The sequence below is a fragment of the Rattus rattus genome, chromosome 18, assembly GCF_011064425.1.
Source record: "Rattus rattus isolate New Zealand chromosome 18, Rrattus_CSIRO_v1, whole genome shotgun sequence".
Taxonomy (NCBI): domain Eukaryota; kingdom Metazoa; phylum Chordata; class Mammalia; order Rodentia; family Muridae; genus Rattus; species Rattus rattus.
The window spans coordinates 9,106,378-9,126,405 of record NC_046171.1 but is presented as its reverse complement, the minus strand read 5'-3'; the positions used below and the strand labels follow the sequence as shown (position 1 = coordinate 9,126,405).

Genomic DNA, 20,028 nt, shown 5'->3' with positions numbered 1-20,028 from the left:
CTTCCGCATTGCGGGGCAGGTCCTTGGCCCCGCCCTAGTCCGTGTCCGGCGCATGCGCAGTCGTTCTTCCGGCAGGCCGTACGTTGGTTGTGCGTCAAGATGGCTGCCTCCTTGCGGCACACGCTGCTAAGGCTGTATCCTACACTCTTACGAAGTTCCTATGTAGCTCAGGTAAAACGTGGAGGAATTTCTCTGCCGACCGGTGGTGTCTATACTTTCAACCTTTGCTGCATTACGATGAGTTAAGGGGCACGGGTCTTCCCATATGTTTACGTGTTAGATCTGCACCACCCTCTGTTCCCACGGCGCGCGATTTCTAAATACTGAGCGTTCGGGTCAGAACCAGGGTTACGTGTCGTCGTCTCCCCCCGACTACCATTAGGAAAAAGAACTAGGTGGTGGGGTTACCCCAGTGGAAATGAGCAATTCATAACTAGATCGATAGTACCTGAAGTGGTACCCAGGAAGTGTTTTTGTAGCAAAGGGCCCTATTTTAAGATTTTCCCCCCGTTGTTCCGGAGACAGTCTAGGTTGATCTCATAGGTGCTCCCTGAGCTTTCTACCTCTGGTTCCCAGGTTATGCAGTTAAAAGCAAGATACATCACTCCTACTCCACCTTTTCACACATCATTTTCTTATCAGAGCATGCGTGAGAGTCTAATTCTGCTCTCTACATTGAGATTGCCCTTTAGCCTGAGGTACTCACCACCCTGGAGGTTCTTGGCAGGGCAGGGAGAAATAGGAAGGCTTGTCCGGACGCCACTCCCTAAAATGGGACTACAGAGTGGTGACAGAGGTTACCACCGAAGTAATGACAGGCTTGGTGGCTTTAAAGCTAGCGTTAGCACTCACATTTGTTTTGCCCTGTGGAATGTTGACCTGCAGCATTTTATGAAACTGGTCACCGAAGTGACTTTGGATTTTTCTCATCCATTTGAATCACCCCTGCTCCCCATGAATCTTACTTCCAAAGGTTTGGACATATTTTTTCCCAGTAGAACCAACTAATGCTCAAGCAAGCTCAGATCTTTGTATGCCAAGGTTTTTAAATTGTTACATCCCACTAACAACCTCTACCTTGCTGGCTTATCCTACAGGATCTGATTGGGGAGCCTAGGTAGAGTGGTTGTCAGTTTAACAACAACAGAATTGCTACTTTCTTATATCTTCTTGCCAAGTTATACTGATATTTTTGTGCACACACTCCAACTCTCCCCAAAGTATGATAAACCAGATAGTTGCAGCCTTTTCTTGGAACTCCTCCTCCTTTCACTCCCTTCATAGGTTCCCCTCCAGACTCTCTGCACCAGAAGCCCACCTGAAGAAGATGCTTCATCCTCACTTCCCGTCTCCCCTTATGAGAACGAACCTTGGAAATACCTGGATTCAGAAGGTACCCAAGTTTGGTGCAAAGGAGAGGAAGATGGGGCTAGAAGATCCCTTCCATTCTCGAATGCATAAGTAAACTCATCTGGTCTTTATTTCAGAATACCAGAACCGCTATGGCTCTCGCCCTGTTTGGGCTGACTACCGCCGCAATCACAAAGGTGGTGTGCCACCACAGCGGACCCGAAAGACATGCATTGTAAGTTTTCTAAGGTTCTCATCTTGGTGGGGCAAGAAGAGGAGGCCATAGAGAAGATAGCATAATTCTTTTTTTCCCACCCTCCCCTACAGCGTAAGGATAAAGTGGCTGGGAATCCTTGCCCCATCTGCCGGGATCACAAGTTGCATGTTGACTTTAGGGTAAGGAGAATCTTTTATCCAGAATTAGAATTTGTGGCCTCTTCACAGTGCTAAAGAGATTGTCTGAAGTGTCTCACAGTCTTCTGTATCCCTGTACCCACAGTCTTATTTTTCAGGGGTTTGTCAGTGTGAAAACACCCCTCTTTTGAGCTGGATTTGGTGGCACACGCTTTTAATCCCAAGTTCTCAGACAGCCAAGTCTAAAAGTAGACTTGGTTAACGTATATCTGTAACCCCATCCACACTGGCAGACTGAAGCAGAAGTGTGAGTTCCAAGTTCCAGGCCTTCTCATAAACCTACACCACATATTACAGAAAGGGAGGAAAAGAAAGCTTATTTCTGCAGGGATGATGCTCATAAGTTAACTCAGGAGGTAGGATGAGACAGTCTAAGTAGCCCGAGTACCTTCAGACTTAGGCAGCTGAACTGAGACCACACCTAGGTCAAAGGTTAATTTTTTTTTTTTTTTAAGAGTAGATTTATTAAGGAAAGACCTCCAAAGAGAGGGAGAGTCCGAAGATCGTTTGCAAGTGTTTCATCCTGTCTTGGTGGGCAGAGCTTCCTTCATTTCCCTCTTTCGAGACAGCGTCTGTTTATGTAGCCCACACTAGCCTCAGCTCACTGTCCAGTCTTGGCAGGCTGAGTTGTGAGAGCTCAGGTGCGCACCACCTTGCCTAGTTGTCCGTATTTTTTGTCCTCCCAGTGTCCAGTGAGCTGCCGGGACCTGGGGCCAGAGGACTGAGGTACAGAGTACAGTAAAGTCCTCCCCCCACCTCCCCCACAAAAGAAGCCTTTAAAAATGATGGGGCTTGCTTCTGAGTGAGTGCAGGGATCATAAAGATGCTCAGAGGGGCCAAAGCTGGGTATACAGCGTGTCAGGGTGTGGACGAGGGTGCTTGTCCTTCAAGCACATCACAGAGGGACCACAATGCCTTCCCAGTCTCTGTGTGCCTGGCAGGTTACAGTGACTGGGCTGGGCACCATGGCAGGCGGGTGAAGAATAACAACCAGTTCTGTAACTCCACGCATGTATTTGCTTTCTTCCCTGCTCACCTCCCGTGATTGGTGTGTTTGGTTGTCTTACGTAATTAGAACGATTGAACTGCTCGCAGTCTTACAGCCTATTGAATTACTTACTCATTACAGATTCATTATTTCTGGGTGATTTCTGGATCTTGATGACCACCCCAATTTTTGCCCAAAAGTGGACTATTAGGAACATGGCTTCTCCATAACCCAGTGGCAGATACAGAATGTGTAGGTGAAATGAGTTGGTGAGAGAGACATAGAGCAGTAAAGAGCAGCTATGAGAGTATTGTTGGTTTTGTTGTTGTCGTTTGGGGTTTTTTTGAGACAAGGTCTTTCTCTGAAGCCCTGGCTATCCTGGAATTCACTCCACTCAAAAGCATAGGCCCACTTGCCTCTGCCTCCCTAGCACTGGTATTAAAGGTGTGTACCACCACACTCCAGCTCTTGGTGTTTGCTTTGCTGGGCTTTTCTTTTTCTTTTCTTTTTTTTTTGGCGGGAGGGTGGGTTGGAGACCAGAACTCTTTGTGCACTTGCTGGCCTTGATCTCAAAGATAATTAATCTACTTTGCTTTTGCCTCCTAAATGCTGGACTTACACTAACAAGATGTAGCCAAGGCTAGCCTCAAACTCATCATTCTTCTGTGTTCCCCTTTTCATCAAGTTCTAATGGGGTGCACCACCACAACGGCTGCATTGGTGTAAGGTGTGCATGCTCAGCCTAAGAGGTCTTGACCACCCCCTCACACATTTGTCTATCTCTCCTGCAGAATGTGAAACTCTTGGAACAGTTTGTTTGTGCCCACACGGGTATCATCTTCCACGCCCCATATACAGGTTAGCTTGACACTGCTGTTCCTACCTGTATAGTTTTCCTTGGAGCACCCCCGGTTATGGTGTTGGGTGGTAGATGTTTGTTTGATGGTTCCTATAAATAGGATACTCCTTACGATAAAACTGTTAATGTGGACAAAAGACTAAAGTTTCAGAGCCTCCCTATAGGAGGAAGAGCTGTCTAAATGTACTTTTTTTTTTTTTTTTTTAAGATTTATTTATTTATTATATATAAGTACACAGTAGCTGTCTTCAGATACACCAGAAGAGGGCATCAGATCTCTTTACAGATGGTTGTGAGCCACCATGTGGTTGCTGGGAATTGAACTCATGACCTCTGGAAGAGCAGTCGGGTACTCTTAACCGCCGAGCCATCTCTCCAGCCCTAAATGTACTTTAAAAGGTAAACCATGCCTTAAACCATGATTTTTAAGGTTAGCCTGGTCTGCATAGTGACTTCCAAGATAGCCAGAGCTTTGTAGACTCTGGCTTAACTTAAAAAAAAAAAAAAAAAAATGAACAGCTTGCTTTTTTGTAAAGTTTTTCCACTTGTCATTCTAAATGTATTTATTTATTATATATAAGTACACTGTCGCTGTCTTCAGACACACCAGAAGAGGGCATCAGATCTCATTACAGAGGGTTGTGAGCCACTGTGTGGTTGCTGGGAATTGAACTCAGGACCTCTGGAAGAGCAGTGCTCTTAACCACTGAGCCATCTCTGCACACCCCCCCTAATTTATTTTATGTATAACTAAATTTTCCTAGTGCTGCTGGCACTTCAGTTTCCCAAATTTAAAACTAAGTTTAACAATTTGGGATTTTCTGTTTCTTGCCCTCAGTGGCATAACCTGTGGCCCTGTCCAGTCTCTTATGTGGTGTACAACTGCTTCGAGCAACCGTAGCAGAGCTGAGGGTCATGCTCTATACACAGAGAGGACCTATAGCAAGGGTAATCTGAGCTTACGTTTCTGTGAGGGACATGGCCCTGTAAGACATTCCTTTTGTTATCAGCCTCCAGAGTGGAGCTGGGAGTAACTATTGCTACTCTGTCACATTCCCTAATTTGAAATCACTTCTTATAAGATCTCTCTCTCTCTCTCTCTGGATTTTCCAAGTCAGCCTTTAGCCACACCTGTTATGGAGCCATCTTCTGGCCCATCTGTGGGCTCTGTTGTTCAGTGACATCTCTATAGTGGCTAGACATCCAGGCAGATAAAGGCCAGAGGCTTGAGCCATCAGGTGAAGCCAGGTTCTCCACTGTCAGCTGTCTCTGTGTAGAAAATCTACTGCTTTGTGGGACGCTGAGCAGGTTCACTCTTCTCTCTGTAGGGGTCTGTATGAAGCAGCACAAGAAGCTGACCCAGGCCATCCAGAACGCCAGGGAGTATGGTAAGTGAGAACAAGGCTGAGGTTTTCTGAGGTGATTGCTTATGTGCCCCGTGTCTGTGAGAAAGTACTCAGCACACTCCTAGAGCTTCGTCCAAGTTGGGTGAGTGACTGGACTCTGAAGTAACAGCTGCAAATTCCAGGCTACTAGGAGTACATATTGAGATGATCTTTCAAGAAACACAAGGAAGAACCATTGCTTTCTTCAGTCTGCTCTGTCTCCTGAATCTTGACATGCTTGTGTTTCTTTTCTTTTTCTTTTTTCTTTTTTCTTTTTTTTTTTAAAAGATTTATTTATTTATTATATATAAGCACACTGTAGCTGTCTTCAGACACACCAGAAGAGGGCACCAGATCTCATTACAGATGGTTGTGAGCCACCATGTGGTTGCTGGGAATTGAACTCAGGACCTCTGGAAGAGCAGTCAGTGCTCTTAACCGCTGAGCCATCTCTCCAGCCCTTCTTTTTCTTTTTCTTTTCTTTTTTTTTTTTTTTTTTTTTTTTTTTCGAGCTGGGGACCAAACCCAGGGCCTTGCGCTTTGCAACCCATGCTTGTGTTTCTTGATTCTGCCCTCTGTCACTTGCCCTGGCTTGCACAGTGCCTTTGCACAGATGAGTGAGTGCAGGGGAAGCCCATGCAGAAGCCCACGCAGTGCTCTGCCTGCTCTTTGTCTCATTGGCAGGTTGTGCTACTGGACTGCTTGGTGGCTCTCATCGGTCCCTCCACTTGCAGTGCCTTTTTCTTGTCTGAGTCTGATCTGCCCTTCCTTATCCATCATTATTTCCTTTAACCCCTAGGTCTTCTCAGTTACTACGTTCCCCAGGTTGAGCCCCGAGATGCTGACCTTCGCACTGTACATGGAGCTGTCAGTGTGACTCCACCAGCCCCCACGTTGTTGTCAGGTGAACCTTGGTACCCGTGGTACAGCTGGCAACAGCCACCAGAGAGAGAGCTCTCGCGCCTTCGCCGGCTCTATCAAGGAAATCTCCTGGAAGCAAGTGGCCCCCCACCTGAGTCAATGCCTGAGATGCCCTCTATAGCACCAGCAGAAGCCTCCACTGAGCAGACCGGATCCCAGAGTGCTTAGAACTCGAGACTGCAGAAGTCAGACTTAGGGAGTGGTGTCTAGGGCTATGTGGTGGTGTGTGTTCTGGAAAGGGTTCTGTTTTGTGACAGTGGCAGACCCTAAAAGGAAATGACTGCTATGAAGAGGACAAGCACATTTGAAGTTGAGATGTATGTGGGTAACTCTGGAGAGGGCTTACATATGAACTGGAGACTTTGTGTAGCTTGTACGTCCCTATTTTAAACCTCCTGGCCCGGCTTTTAGACAATAAAGCTGTGTCTCCTCACCTGTTCCTGACTTCATTTGGGCTGACTTTTCAAACATGGGTGTGAAGCCTGAGATGGGGTGCAGGTGTAGGGTGGAAGTTGGTCCACCTGCTAACGCCCACAACTCCATCAAGGAGGGTGTGTGACTGGCTCTTAAAAGGTTCCTTCAGCTATTCACTTTAAGGGCAGGATACTTGGTTGCTATGGCACTACAGGGGCACAGACCTGCAAAAGGAGAGCTGTTGCTAGAGAACAGCTGGTTTGGCAAAGAGAATGGGGTTTCCCAGGCTGCTGGACTCCACGGTGGGGGCGGGGCAAGCCCTCGGGGCGGGTCCTGGAAATAAAGACTTATCGGCCCTGGTAGCGGAAGTGACGTTTTGTGGGGCGTGTCCGGTCCCGCACAATGGGCCATGGAGTTCCCGTTCGATGTGGATGCGCTGTTCCCGGAGCGGATCACCGTGCTGGACCAGCACCTGCGGCCTCCGGCCCGCCGACCCGGAACCACAACGCCGGCCCGGTGACATTTCAAACCCGACCCATGGCCCTTCTGTCCCGGTTCCTCTCCAAACCTGATCCAGGAACCACGCCCCCTTCTCACTGACTACTGGCCATTCCTTCTGCGGTCTTACATGGTTTTTGGTGACCTCTGACCCTGGATCTAGCTGGGTTAATCGGCCTACATCTGTAACCTTTCACCCTTTGGCCTAATGTAGCCTCAACAAGAGGCTATAGTTAACCCACCCTTCCTACCGCCTCACAGTAACCTTAACATGGGAGCTGTAATACCAAAGTTTGGGATCTGGAGGGGTGAGGTGGGAGGTGAGGAAGAGTTCCAAGCAAAGTCAGAGACCTTGTGGAGGAGCCTGGGTGGGAGCCAAGCAGGCTGCCAGGAATGACTTCCGGGATGCTGTAACCCAGCGAGTGTCTGATCAGCCCCTCTCTCTGTAGTGTGGATCTGCAGCAGCAAATCATGACTATTGTAGATGAGCTGGGCAAGGCTTCTGCCAAGGTACGGGGCACCTCTAGGAGGAGGAAAGGGAAACGGGTGGCAGATCAGGGGCCCTACAAAGTATGTTTTCATCTCTGCAGGCTCAGCACCTCCCTGCACCCATCACCAGCGCTTTGAGGATGCAGAGCAACCGACACGTTATTTATGTACTAAAGGACACCTCAGCCCGCCCGTGAGTCTTACTGTTATTCTTCCATGTGAATCAAACTCATCCTTCCTCCTTTCTTTTACTATCTCTCCCAGACAGTTGTCCCTGCCTGCCACATTATTTTCTCCATTCCACAGGGCAGGGAAAGGAGCCATTATTGGTTTCCTCAAAGTTGGATACAAGAAGCTCTTTGTACTGGTGAGTGTCCCTGCAAACTAGGCGTTTGTAAGCTTTGGTGCCAGAGAAGAAATGGGGGTTGGTGTCGGGGACGACAAAGATTCATGGCTCCTACTAAGTCCGTGTTGTTCTTGACCTCATAGGATGACCGTGAGGCTCACAATGAGGTAGAACCCCTTTGCATTCTGGACTTTTACATCCACGAGTCAGTGCAACGGCATGGCCATGGGCGAGAACTTTTCCAGTATATGTTACAGGTACCGGAAATAGATCTAAAAGGCTCTTCACCCCGAAGCTCTAAGAGGCCCTGCTCCATGCCCCACAGTTGGTCCATTTTCCTCTGTATTCCCTTGCCAGGCTCCCAGTTGCCTGCTAGCATGCTCCTCCTACCGCCCCCTGTCCCCAAGCTTCCCCTTTTCCTGCAGAAAGAGCGAGTGGAACCACACCAACTTGCCATTGACCGACCATCACCGAAACTGCTCAAGTTCCTGAACAAGCACTACAACCTGGAGACCACAGTCCCACAGGTGAGAGGCTCTGCACAGAGGCAATGCCCCATCTCACCAAGCGTTCCTATCAGCTTGACTGATCCCTTTGTGGTGCCAGGGATCAGACCTGGGGTGTGGGGCACGCTGCGTGTGCACTCTGCCACATCTCCCCCCACCCCCCTTTTTAAACAATGTTACATTTATTTACTTACTGAGTGCATTCTGGTTCATGCGTGGAGGTGAAAGACATGTGAGAATCACTTTGGTCCTTCTACCAAATGGGTTCTGAGAGCTGAAGTAAGGGGTCAGCAAGGGCTAACCCTGGAGACATCTGGCTAGTGTAACCTTGGGGTTGTTTTGATGTTGTTTTAGACATACCTCATTTTATGTGTGTGAATGCTTTGCTCACATGAGTATATGTGCACCGTGCTTATGCCTGTGCGCACAGGTCAGAAGGGGGTGTCAGAACATTGGAACTGGAGTTACAGACTTTTCTGAGCCACCATGCATGTGGGTGCTGGGATTGGATCTTAGTCCTCAAGAACAACCAAGTGCTCTAAGTTTCTGAACCATCTCTCCAGCCTCTGTTTTTGTTTTTTTTTTTTTTCAAATAAGCTATCACTGGATCACCCTATCTGTTCCAGAGTCACCTTGAATACCAGCTTAGTCTCGAACACACAGAGTTCCACCTATTTCCATCCCCAGAGTGCTAGGATTAAAGGGATACACCACCACCTCAGCTATATTTTTATGGGGACTTCATACCTGAACTCTATATTGACAGCACTCCTGTCCCTCTTTCTCCCCCTCCAATTACTCCTGTGTCCCCCTCTCCCGAACTACTGTCTCTTTATTGTTCCTATGTGTACATACACACAGGTATATAGATGGGCCCGGATGTAGATATAAAACCTACTGAATCCCTTTAGCTTTGCTTATATGCACCTATATAAACCTAGAGGTGCCTCCAGGGTTCCGCTGTGGGGTTTTTTTTGCCGTTGTTTTGTTTTTGTTTTTTAAAAATTTATTTATGTGTGTATGAGTACTCTATCTGTACGTACACCTGTCTGCCAGAAGAAGGCATCAGATCACAGCTTATACTTAGTCACCATGTGGTTGCTGGGAATTGAACTCAGGACCTTCGGAAGAGCAGTGCTCTTGACCCCTGAGCCACTGTGGGTTTTTGAAACAAGATCTCCATATATAGCTCAGGCTGGCCTTGAACTCACAGCGACACTCCATCTCCTACTGAATCATGGGGTCACAGGTATGCCTTGATGCTCAGCTGCTCTGTGTTTTAAAAGACTCGTGCTATATACACACCTAACCCCCCACCCTCCTCAAACTGATGATCTGCCTGCCTCAGCCTCCCAAGAAGTAGGATTAAGTGAGTCATGATGTCCGGAGTGATTTATGTTCGCAGTTAAATCCCTTTCTCCTTACTGACTACGTAAGCATTCATCCTGTCTTTGGGGGCCTTTGTTTGCTCGCTTGCTTGCTGAGGCACAGTCTCATTCTGTAGCTCTGGCTTTTCCGATACTCGGCTGGCTTCAGACCCACAGAGATCCGCCTGCCGTGCTCAGAGTGCTAGGACCAAAGTCGAGCGCCACCCAGGGCAGCTCTGTTACTGTTCTGAGAGCCTTTCGTTGTGTAGTGCTATCTGGCCTCAGACGCAGACATCCACCCACCTCTGCTCCACCACAGACAGTCTTAGGGGATTTGTGTGTGTGTGTTTGTTTTTAGAGAGGCTCTCATGCTGCAGCCTAGCTCACCGGAAACTCCTGGTGTAGCCTAGGATAGCCTCACAGTAACTCAGCTACCCCAGACTCCTGACCACTGGGATTATCGTGCTTAGCTGTTATTTTTATTTCTTTTTACAGATTATTCTTTCTTTGTTCATACGTATGTGAGTTTGCCTGCGTGAGTTTGTAGGTACCATTGAGTCTAGAGATGATGAGAACCAAACCTAGGTCCCCTGCAAGAGTAGTAAGGGCCCTTAATTTCTGAGTCACTTCATAGCCTGTTGACCTTTATGAAAGGTTGTTTCGGTTTTGTGGTGGTGGTGGTGATGGTGGTGATGGTGGTGATGGCAGTGGCGGTGTTTTTGTTTTTTTTTTTTTCTTTTTTTCGGAGCTGGGGACCGAACCCAGGGCCTTGTGCTTGCTAGGCAAGTGTTCTACCACTGAGCTAAATCCCCAACCCCTCGGGGGTGGTTTTGAGACAGGATCTCCCTGTATAGTAGCTTTGACTGTCCTGGAGCTAGCTTTGTAGAACATGTTGGCCTTGAACCACAGAGGTCACCGTGCCTCGACCTCCAGAGTTCATCACCACACCAGAACCTGGGTTGTTTTTCTACTATGCCTTATTTTCATCCCCAAGCACAAGAGCTCCTCTCCACCTTCTTCTCACACAGGCCCATTCCTCATTAGTCATCATTTATGGGAGATCCAGAGTAATGGGACATTCCAGGCCTCGGGGAGCTTGCTTGGTTTATCGTGGGACATGACTAATGCATTCAGCACGTGTTTATTGTGTATCTGACACGGTTGTGGGCACGAGGAATACTATACACCACCAAACAAAAGAATCTATTTCTAAATGTGGAACCAGACAAACAATGTATTCTAGGGTCCCGCAAGGGTGGTGCATGCCTTTGATCCCAGCACCGGGAAGGCAGAACTCTGTGAGTTCATGGCCAGCCTGGTCTAAATATTGTTCCAGGACTTCCAGGACTCCCCGGAAAGGCCCTATCTCAAAACAAACAAACAAAAACAAAAACAAAAACCAAACGAAGTATTCTATACTGTGGTAAGGGTTATGTGCTGGTAGGGGAGGGGCTTACAGGTGCAAGTCAGATACTGGCGGGAGCTCTCACCGGAGATGCTAGTTCATTTGTACAGCAGCATGAAGGAAGTCTGTGGAGGCACAGTGTCCCAGAGAGGAGCAGTGGCCAGTGAGAATTTCCCACAGCAGTGTGACCAAAGGGAAGTAGTAGGTGAGAGCCAAAAGGAAGGGAGCCACACAGTTCACTTGTCTCCTTCGCTTTGGTTGCTGTGCCAGAAGCAAGCTGTAGAGGGAGCCGGAGGGGAAGTTCAGAAGATGAACAGGAAGGAGGAAGTTGATCAGGGCTAGACCCAGGGGCTGCAGTAGAGGTAGGAAGGGCATCGAAGGGTAAAACAAACAATATTTCCTTATAGACTAGATGTGGGAAAAATAAGAGTTATGATTGGACCAAAAACAATGGGAAGGATGACGTTGCCTGATGTAGATAGATTGGCCTCGGGGAAAACATTAGGAGTCTTGTTCCGACTAGCTTGGAACTTACTGTGTAGTCCAGGCTGGCTTTGAACTCACAGAAATCCTCTTATCTCAGCCTCTTTAATTCAAAGGTTACAGGAATGAGTCACGATGCCCAATGTAGGAGTTGATTTTTTTTTTTTTTTTGTTTTTTTCCGGAGCTGGGGACCGAACCCAGGCCTTGCGCTCGCTAGGCAAGCGCTCTACCGCTGAGCTAAATCCCCAACCCCTAGAAAAGCATGTTTTTTTTTTTTTTGGAGCTGAGGACCGAACCCAGGGCCTTGCGCTTGCTAGGCAAGTGCTCTACCACTGAGCTAAATCCCCAATCAGGAGTTGATTTTTAAGGTGGTCAGGAGTTTGAGAGTAGCCTGGGCTACCTGAAATACTGAGTCAGCAAAAAAACCCAAAACCCAGACAGGGGTGGGGGGGAAAGAGCAGTATTAATTTCAGTACTTCTGAAGTTGAGACAGGCAGATATCTCAGAGTTCAAGGTCAGTCTGGTCTACAAAATGAATTCCAGTCCAGAGAGGGATACAGACTGAGACCCTGTCTTTAATAAGAGTAGTAGAGAATGGTGGAAGGGACACATTCTTCACATTGGACAGGTTAGCCCAATTACATGGACAAGTGGAACAGCCAGCCTGTTAGTAGTACCAGCAGATGTCCTGTAAAATATTAACATTAGTAGGTATCCCGTGAGCTCTGTTTGAGATGTACATATGTGCATGTATGAGTACCTGCATGTATGTATGTGCACCATGTTTGTGTGTAGGATCTGCAGAGGTGGGAAGAGGGCACAGGATCCCCTGGAATACAGAGGGTTGTGAGCAGCCGTGTGGATGCTGGGAACAGAAGCTATGCGGAAGCGCAGTATCTCCCTAGCCCTTGACTTACTTTGCATCTGTGCTGTGCTTGTCACTCTGCTCATATGTTCGTGTTTTTCCAAGCACCATTTGTAGAAGGAACATTTGCTCATTCCCCGTTGACTGATCATGGCACCTTTGTTAAATCAGTTGGCCAAGGACACACGAGTTTATCTCTGCACCTTTAGTTCTGCGCTGTTGACTGACATCTGTTGACTGACATCTGTCCTCTGCCACTTGCACACTGTGTGATTTGTATGTTGTTAGCACTCGGATCCTTGCATCAAACTGCTTTGATTTCTGTGGTTCAGTAGTGAATTCTGAAAACAGGAAGTGTTAGACTTCAGCTCCATCCTCTTGACTGGCTGTTTGGTTTGTTTGTGTGAGACTGTCACCGTGTAGCCCTGGCTGACCTGGAAGCCATGTGCAGAGCAGCAGGCCTCCTCCTTGGCATGAGTCCTCACAGGCTGTCTTTGCAGTTTTTATAACTCCATATGAACTTTAAGACCAGCTTGTTAGGGTCAGGGTTTTTTCGTGTTCTGTCCCCAAGAACAAACAGTCTGGCTTTTGTTCTTCCCGCTGTGGGCTTTGTTTCTTTTTCTCTACTTCTGTTATAAAGAGGGAGTGTGGTACAACAAGCCTTTAGTCTCAGCACTTGGGAGGCAGAAGCAGGCAGAGCTCTGTTGTAAGTTCAAGGCCAGCAGGTCTACAGGCAGAGCTACACAGAGAAACCCAATCTCAAATACAAATGTGTGTGTGTGTGTATTTTATATACATAATTATACATACACATGTGTGTGACACCACCACCTGCCTAGATTTATTTTATTAGCTTATTATTAGTATAAATATTTTGCCTGCGTGAACGTACATGCACTTTGGGATGCCTGGGTATCCATGAAGGTCAGAAAAAGGTGTTCATTGTCTGGGACTGCAGTTGCAGATGGTCATGAGCTACCTTGTGGGTATTTGGAGTTAAACCAGAGTCTTCTGCAGGAGCAGCAAGGGTTCTTAAACTGCTGAACCATCTTGATCTTGGGGCAGGCAGCGTCTCACGTAGCCCAGGTGGCCTCCGGCTCTCTGTGTAGCTGGGGATGACCTTGAACCCGTCGTCCTCCTGCCTTTCCCCTCCAAGTGCTGGATTTCAGGCATATGCCACTGAACCCGATGTGTGTGAGGCTGAGGATGGAACCCAGCACTTCACGGGTGGTAGGCAAGCCTTCTACTAGCTGAGCCACCCCTCTGGGCTTTCTGGCACAGGTTCTGGACCCACTGTGTGCTAAGACTGAATGTGGGCTTTGTTTGCTCCATCTTCCAGGTGAACAACTTCGTGATCTTCGAAGGCTTCTTTGCCCATCAACACCGTACGTTTCCTTACCTCGTGTCAGCCTAGTAGTCGTGGAAAGGGAAAGGAAAGAGGTGGGCTCTTGGTTCCACAGGCCCCCACTGAGGGCCACCACCTCTTCCTTCCTCACAGGGCCCCCCACTCCCTCTCTGAGGGCAACTCGACACTCTCGTGCTGCTGTGGTCGATCCTATACCCGCTGGTAAAGCCTGCAAGGACTGGGTGGAATTAAAGGGCAGCGAGGCCTAGTTCTCAGGAGGTTCCGGGGTGGTCAGTGCTATCTGCTGGCAATTCAGAACACCCTAAAACCACTCACCCATCCAGCGGTGCTCTGTTTGCCTTGTCTCTGCTGGGAGCATTTTCTACTGGGAAGAACTCAGGTCCTGCTGATGCTCAAGCTCACGCTCTAACCATACTGCCGCACTGCCCCACTCAAGAGCACACCCGGCCCTGTTCTCTGCAATGGTTCTTATAAGCAAGCCCTCCAGAGCTTGGCTGACCACTGATATCAGCAGAGCCTCTGTGCTAGGTCAGCTCCCTCAAAACCATAGTCAAATTGCTGTGAATTTCTCAGGCTCTATCAGCCAGGGAGGGACAGTGAGCCCCAGTGGTCCTTTCATTTCTATTCATGGGATAGTAATGGGAATAGTCAAGTCTATATACTTGTTTTAAAAGAAAATGCTCAAAATGTATAACATTTTTGCCTGGCACGGTGACACATGCCGTTGATTCCAGCACTCAAGAAGCCAAGGTAGGTGGACTCTGAGTTTGAAGCCAGCCTAGTCTGCACAGCAAGCATTACGCCAGCCAAGGTTACATGTGAGAGCTTGCTTTAAAAGAATTTTTTTTGGGGGGTTGGGGATTTAGCTCAGTGGTAGAGCGCTTGCCAGCAAGCGCAAGGCCCTGGGTTCGGTCCCCAGCTCCGAAAAAAAAAAAAAAAAAAGAATTTTTTTTCAAAAATAATCAAACCTAATTTGATTAAAACTCACAGGATGGCCAGCACTTGAGAAAGGGAAATCCCTGAGTTTGACAAGGCCACTCTGGTCTACAGAGTTTCATTTTTGAAAACCAAAAAAAAAAAAAAAAAAGAGAGAGAGAGAGAGAGAGAGAGAGAAGAAAACCTCCTAGGCAGCCTGCTACCTTCCCTCCTCCTTCCCCAGTGCATCGTTAGGGAGAGAAGCATAGCCTTTACCAGCTATGTGTTGCTGGCTGGCACAGAATGGCTAGCATTAGGCTGGTTACCTTCCCGTTGGCCAAGAAAAGTAGTAACAGTGGCCCAAAGAACTCACTGCTCCTTAGTAGCATCAGCCTAGGCTCCCAGCGGCCGACCGAAGTTCCAAGGCCACCCTCTGGGATGGATGCTGGTCCACAGAGGGTTGACTGGGTTCTTCTGGTCTGTGATGGATAACCTGAGGGGAAGGGAGGAGACCCACCCTTGCTATACATTAGCTATATGTTAACTCCCATTTGCTGAAGCCCTTCTGTAGATTCTCTCTTCCCTTTGGGGAGGAAGGACTTGAGACAGGGTCTTTGTAGCTCTGACTGTCGTAGAACTTGATATATACACCAGGGTGCCCTTGAACTCACAGAGGTCAGCCTGCCTCTTCTCTCAAGTGCTGGGATTGAAGGCCTGTGTCAATATATGTGGCTCCTTATTCTTTAGAGACAGGGTCTCACTATGTAACTCTGTCCTCGAACTCGCTATGTTGACCGGGCCTGGCCCTGCCTTTCCGTTGCAGAGACTAAAGGCATGTGCCACCCCTTGAACTTCCTCATTCGCCAGTATCTTAAAGCCTAATTAAACCTCAGAATTTCCCTATCGTTTTGTACAGGAAGGAGAGGTTCTGCAACTCCTCTTCCCTCCCCTAAACAATCACCAATTAACCAAGGGCTTTGTCCATCTCGTCTAGAGGGACCCAGGGTCCTCACTGGCCCAGCTGGGACTATTCCACTGCCCCAGAACCCCGGGGGGGCCTGACAACACCCACGGACAGTAAGAGCTCACCTCCCCTTGGCCATCCTTTCCTGCACCTCCCAGGCCCCGGTCTCCCCTGGATCTTTCTCCTGAAACTCTGTGTTTGGCCTACTCCTTCTGGCTCTCCCCAAAAATGCTCCAACACTCCCTCCAAACCCCTCTCAGTGTGCTGGCTTTGCCACAGCACGGCTTCTGTACTGGCACTCCCAGGAGGAGCTGTGGTGTCAGGGAGCAAAAGCTTGGGATTGTGGGAAAGTGGCAGGGAGGAGGGATGGACAGTGCATCTCCTAAAACTTCCTTGTGTCCCCACTACCACCAGCTCCGGCAAGGAAGCTGCCACCGAAAAGAGCAGAGGGAGACATTAAGCCATACTCCTCCAGTGACAGAGAATGTAAGGGACCCGAGGAGGGCAGCTGGGGACAGGGTGGTCAGGGGAGGGTAGGTGGGTGTAAGGACCCAGGGAGAGTTGCTAAGGGAAGGCAGTAACCAGGAGACAATAATAAAAGGCTACAGTTGCTTCCTGCCTAATCTCAACTGTGACTCCTCCTTCCCCTTTTCTCTCTCCTACCCGCTTTCTTCCTCCTCAGTCCTGAAGGTGGCTGTGGAGCCTCCCTGGCCCCTGAACAGGGCCCCCCGGCGTGCCACACCTCCAGCACACCCACCTCCACGTTCTAGCAGCCTGGGCAACTCGCCGGATCGGGGTCCCCTTCGGCCCTTCGTGCCAGAGCAGGAGCTGCTTCGATCCCTGCGTCTCTGTCCCCCACACCCCACTGCACGCCTTCTGCTGGCCACTGACCCTGGAGGCAGCCCAGCCCAGCGCAGACGCACCAGGTAATAAGGCCTGCAAGGTTCGGAGCCTCGGGATGTTGAGAAGTTAGCGGTGAAGAATATGTCAGTGGTGTGTGAGTTCCCCACAAGTGTGAAACAATGAAATCCTTACCAAAACATAAATTTCTGCAGCACTGGTCTGGAAAGAATGGGGGAGCAGGGGGAGCTTTATATGGAGCCATGGACCAGGGGTATATTTTGAAGGTCATAGAGATTCATTGGCGGGGGCCTTGAGCCTCTCAAGACTCAGGGAATCTTGGTTAACATTTGCTGGGGTCAGATGTTGTCTCACAAATTGGGAGGGAGTGGGTTCCAAGGCCACAGCATGAATGCCAAGAGCCCTTCCAGGTAGGCAGGGAGTGGGTGTCTCCTTTAGTTCTCCTCCTAGCTTCCTCTTCACCTCTGACTTGTCTGTTTTTCTCTCTCCCCTACCTTCCCTCTCCCCTTCTCCTGATCATAACATCCCTCTACAGCTCCCTTCCCCGATCTGATGAGAGTCGATACTGACAGGAAACCTGGGAGGGCAGACGTGCTCCCTCCTACAACTTGCAACCCACTCCACATTTTTTTTTCTTCCTCTTTCTTGAACGAATGGGTTGCCAGGGTTCTAAATAGCCTAATACTTTGTAGCTTTTCTTACCACAGAAGACACCCCTATACTCCCGACCTGTGCTATGATACTCTCCCACAGACAGGCTGCTCTGTTCCCAGATCTCTCGGGCTAAATGGCTCCTACTGACTCCCTAGAGAAGCACACTCTGCTTATGGTCAGACTCCAGACCACCAGAGATCCCAGGGCCTCCTCTGCCAGGGAAACCTTTAAGGGGTGTCCTGCCAGTGGATTAAATCCCTCCACAGTGCCCACTAGTAGCTCTAATCCTGCATCTTCCTGCCAAACAAACCTGCCCCTTTAGTCTGACAAGCTCTGCTTCAGAGCAGTTCGTGCTGGTAGGACCAGGGGGTGGCTTCTCCTCCCAATGTTGCCAAACTCTTACCCTGCGAGTGTTATGTAGATATGTCAGGCTAAGGCTACTGGGGGCCTCTGCTGGAGACACACAGACTCCACCCTTTGTTCAGATAAGCTGAGTCTGTCTCTGGGTACTAGATCCCCTGCAAACACTCCAGGACCACTTAGCTGGGTCTCTGAAGATAAGCCTGGTTCTTTAGATCCTGGAATCCCTGCTGTCCTCCCTGCCTCCCTAGTAAATAAACTTGTGAGAGTGTCTTGAGATGAGATGGGGACCACCCTTGTGCTGCCCCGCCTTCTTTTTCCTTCCTAGCAAGAGCCTCCTTCCCTGCTTCCATGCCCAGGGTATAGAAGGACCCCTCTTCCCCTCCCACACCCGCCCTCTAAATGCATTAGATCAGGTGCCTCACTGTGTCCCTAAGTCCTTGGGAGCAGGACCTCCCTCCTCCCTTACTCCTTCCTGACTCCTTTTCCCTCTCAGTGTTGTCTCAATAAAGTGTGGGTTCTTCTGTGTTTTCTAAATTGACATTTTCAGCGAAAAACACCTTATGGTTTCAGCTTTGTTTGTGCTTCATGCTCTTCTTGGGGTTTCAGTAGTCTCTACCCTCTTAATCTTCAGTTGTGAGACCTGCAGCAGAGCTCAAAGCCCCGAGACCCCTTCTGAGTCTCTGCCTCTCCCCACATTTATTGCCAGTTCTATTCTAGAGTTGCAATGGCTCTGTGTAGACCTCTCTACTAATTTGGGAGCCTTAGGTCCCCTACACCCAATAACATCTATCTCCTTCCCTGGCCAGCCGTGATAAGGTGTGGATTTGTTGGGAGCTTGGGGCCCACTAGCCTCAGGACTGTTTCTGGGTCCCTCTCCTTTCTCCTACTCTCTGACCTCATGTCTGTACCACAAACCGCACAGTACTCTCTCAAGACAAGTCCTGCCTACTATCTACAATCCTCACAGGGTATGGGGCATGGTGGCTCATGCCTTTAATCCCAACCCTTGGGAGGCAGAGGTAGGCAGATCCTGATAAGAATTTGAAGATAACCTACATAGCAAGTTGCAGTCCAGCCAAGGCTACCAAGCGAAAGGCTGTCAATAATAATAATAATAGTAATAGTATTAATAATAACAGCAGCCCAACAAGGTTGATCATCTCTAAAGACTGCCCTTCCTTCTTGCTACTGTGGCCTGAGATTTCTTATATTTAAGAGAATCATATTAAGGGAATCAGACATTTGGACACCATGGTTCTACAAGCTCCTTTCTGCATGCCTCAGTATTTTTATGACAATCAAATGACATAATGAGATGACATCACACCCAGCCCAATTAGAATAAGGCAACACAGCAGGATGGTATAGCCCTCCCCTATCTTTGCTAGGAACAACCTTAGACAAGAGCCCTGTGGGGTGGTAGCTGCCTCTCTTCACCTTTGTTCCCTGCTATTCCTCCTTTCTCCTCTGACCCCTCCATACCACCTTTCATCCTGAGCCTCTTCCCCTTCATCTCCCATTTCTTCTACAGGGAGACTCCCTGGGGGCTGGTAGCCCAAAGCTGCCACTACAGCCGCCATGGGGGATTCAATACCTCATTCCTGGGTACAGGTAAGTAGTCACTTTTCTTATTCTCCAATCGAATAGGTCACACACACACTACTACAGTCTCCCTAGATGCCTGGTATTTCCACAGGCAACCAAGAACGGAAGCAGGGGGAACAGGAAGCAGAGGATAGGTGAGGTCTACACCTCCCCCTTAACAGCTGCCAGCACCTTCTGACACTGCCTAACATTACTCTCAGATGCTTCCTCCTAAGTCTGTGTGAACTGGATACCAGTTTTCCCACACATCTTTCTACCTAACATCGGATAAGCCTTCTTCCTTGTGGGTTGAACTCTGGTGCTTCCCTCTGCCATGCTCTGAGTACTGAAGTTTGGACACAGTGTTAACTGTCCCAGCCTTCTAACCCAGCAGGTGTTCTGTACAGTAAAACCTGGCACAGCACGCACACCCTTGAAGAACCTCTAACCATAACTCCCTTTAGCAGCTCTAACACATGCTTCATCTCCCTGCCCATCAGGTCGGCCAGTGAGGATCAGGTCTTGTTAAAGGATGGGTCTGGGGAGGAACCTACGCATACAGTTGTTCCAAGGGCCCAGGCTCCACCGGCCCAGTCCTGGATGGTGGGTGGGGACATACTGAACGCCAGGGTCATTCGAAACCTGCAGGAACGCCGCAACACCAGGCCTTGGTGACCACAACCAAAGCATGGCCCTCATAATGGATGTACTCATTCATTCATTCATTCAACAGGCCTGTCAGCTTCAGATCCTTTGTATCTTATTTTTAACCAGAGCAATAAAAATATTTATTTGTTATCAATATAGCTACTGAAAAAAAAGTGACTTGTCATTACTTAAATTTACATGCCCCTCATTCTCATTAAACCACATTCAGTCCTGCCTTCCCTCATTCGCCAGGCCTGACAAGAGACTGCGCAGGCGCCCTGGGAGCGTTCCGGCCCGCCGGGCGCAGGGGCACTTCCGCGTAGCGGCGTCTGGGCTGCTGCGGGACCGCTGTGCGCAGGCGCACGGTGTCTCCGTTTCCCTC

At 48.9% G+C, this 20,028-nt stretch overlaps 2 protein-coding genes across 8 annotated transcripts; both read left to right on the top strand.

The window, feature by feature from the left end:
* Positions 1 to 43: 43 nt before the first annotated feature.
* On the top strand, positions 44 to 6,355 carry Mrps18b (mitochondrial ribosomal protein S18B). 3 transcript variants are annotated; one of them, XM_032889095.1, is made up of 7 exons: positions 44 to 171; positions 1,285 to 1,393; positions 1,488 to 1,585; positions 1,678 to 1,746; positions 3,544 to 3,610; positions 4,940 to 4,999; positions 5,796 to 6,355. In XM_032889095.1, the coding sequence occupies exons 1-7, from the start codon at positions 100 to 102 to the stop codon at positions 6,083 to 6,085; spliced, it is 765 nt and encodes a 254-aa protein (XP_032744986.1). In that variant the 5' UTR covers positions 44 to 99; the 3' UTR covers positions 6,086 to 6,355. The 3 variants fall into 3 exon arrangements, with proteins under 3 accessions (XP_032744986.1, XP_032744987.1, XP_032744988.1); XM_032889096.1 differs by lacking the exon at positions 1,678 to 1,746; XM_032889097.1 differs by lacking the exon at positions 3,544 to 3,610 and having other exon boundaries at positions 5,796 to 5,903.
* Positions 6,356 to 6,707: 352 nt separating this feature from the next.
* Positions 6,708 to 19,819, top strand: Atat1 (alpha tubulin acetyltransferase 1). 5 transcript variants are annotated; one of them, XM_032889085.1, is made up of 13 exons: positions 6,708 to 6,847; positions 7,279 to 7,339; positions 7,420 to 7,511; positions 7,625 to 7,685; positions 7,808 to 7,921; positions 8,090 to 8,191; positions 13,631 to 13,676; positions 13,790 to 13,858; positions 15,951 to 16,022; positions 16,219 to 16,462; positions 18,946 to 19,025; positions 19,111 to 19,153; positions 19,499 to 19,819. In XM_032889085.1, the coding sequence occupies exons 1-13, from the start codon at positions 6,741 to 6,743 to the stop codon at positions 19,671 to 19,673; spliced, it is 1,266 nt and encodes a 421-aa protein (XP_032744976.1). In that variant the 5' UTR covers positions 6,708 to 6,740; the 3' UTR covers positions 19,674 to 19,819. The 5 variants fall into 5 exon arrangements, with proteins under 5 accessions (XP_032744976.1, XP_032744977.1, XP_032744978.1 ...); XM_032889086.1 differs by lacking the exon at positions 13,790 to 13,858; XM_032889087.1 differs by lacking the exon at positions 19,111 to 19,153 and having other exon boundaries at positions 19,499 to 19,804.
* The last annotated feature ends 209 nt before the right edge of the window (positions 19,820 to 20,028 follow it).

Bases quoted from the DNA above. Each gene is read 5' to 3' on its own strand.
- Mrps18b (XM_032889095.1), top strand. From the start codon at position 100: ATGGCTGCCTCCTTGCGGCACACGCTGCTAAGGCTGTATCCTACACTC. The intron at 172-1,284 runs GTAAAACGTGGA...CTCCCTTCATAG, and splicing joins GAAGTTCCTATGTAGCTCAG to GTTCCCCTCCAGACTCTCTG. The intron at 1,394-1,487 runs GTACCCAAGTTT...TCTTTATTTCAG, and splicing joins GAAATACCTGGATTCAGAAG to AATACCAGAACCGCTATGGC.
- Atat1 (XM_032889085.1), top strand. From the start codon at position 6,741: ATGGAGTTCCCGTTCGATGTGGATGCGCTGTTCCCGGAGCGGATCACC. The intron at 7,686-7,807 runs GTGAGTGTCCCT...TTGACCTCATAG, and splicing joins ACAAGAAGCTCTTTGTACTG to GATGACCGTGAGGCTCACAA. The intron at 16,463-18,945 runs GTAATAAGGCCT...TTTCTTCTACAG, and splicing joins GCCCAGCGCAGACGCACCAG to GGAGACTCCCTGGGGGCTGG.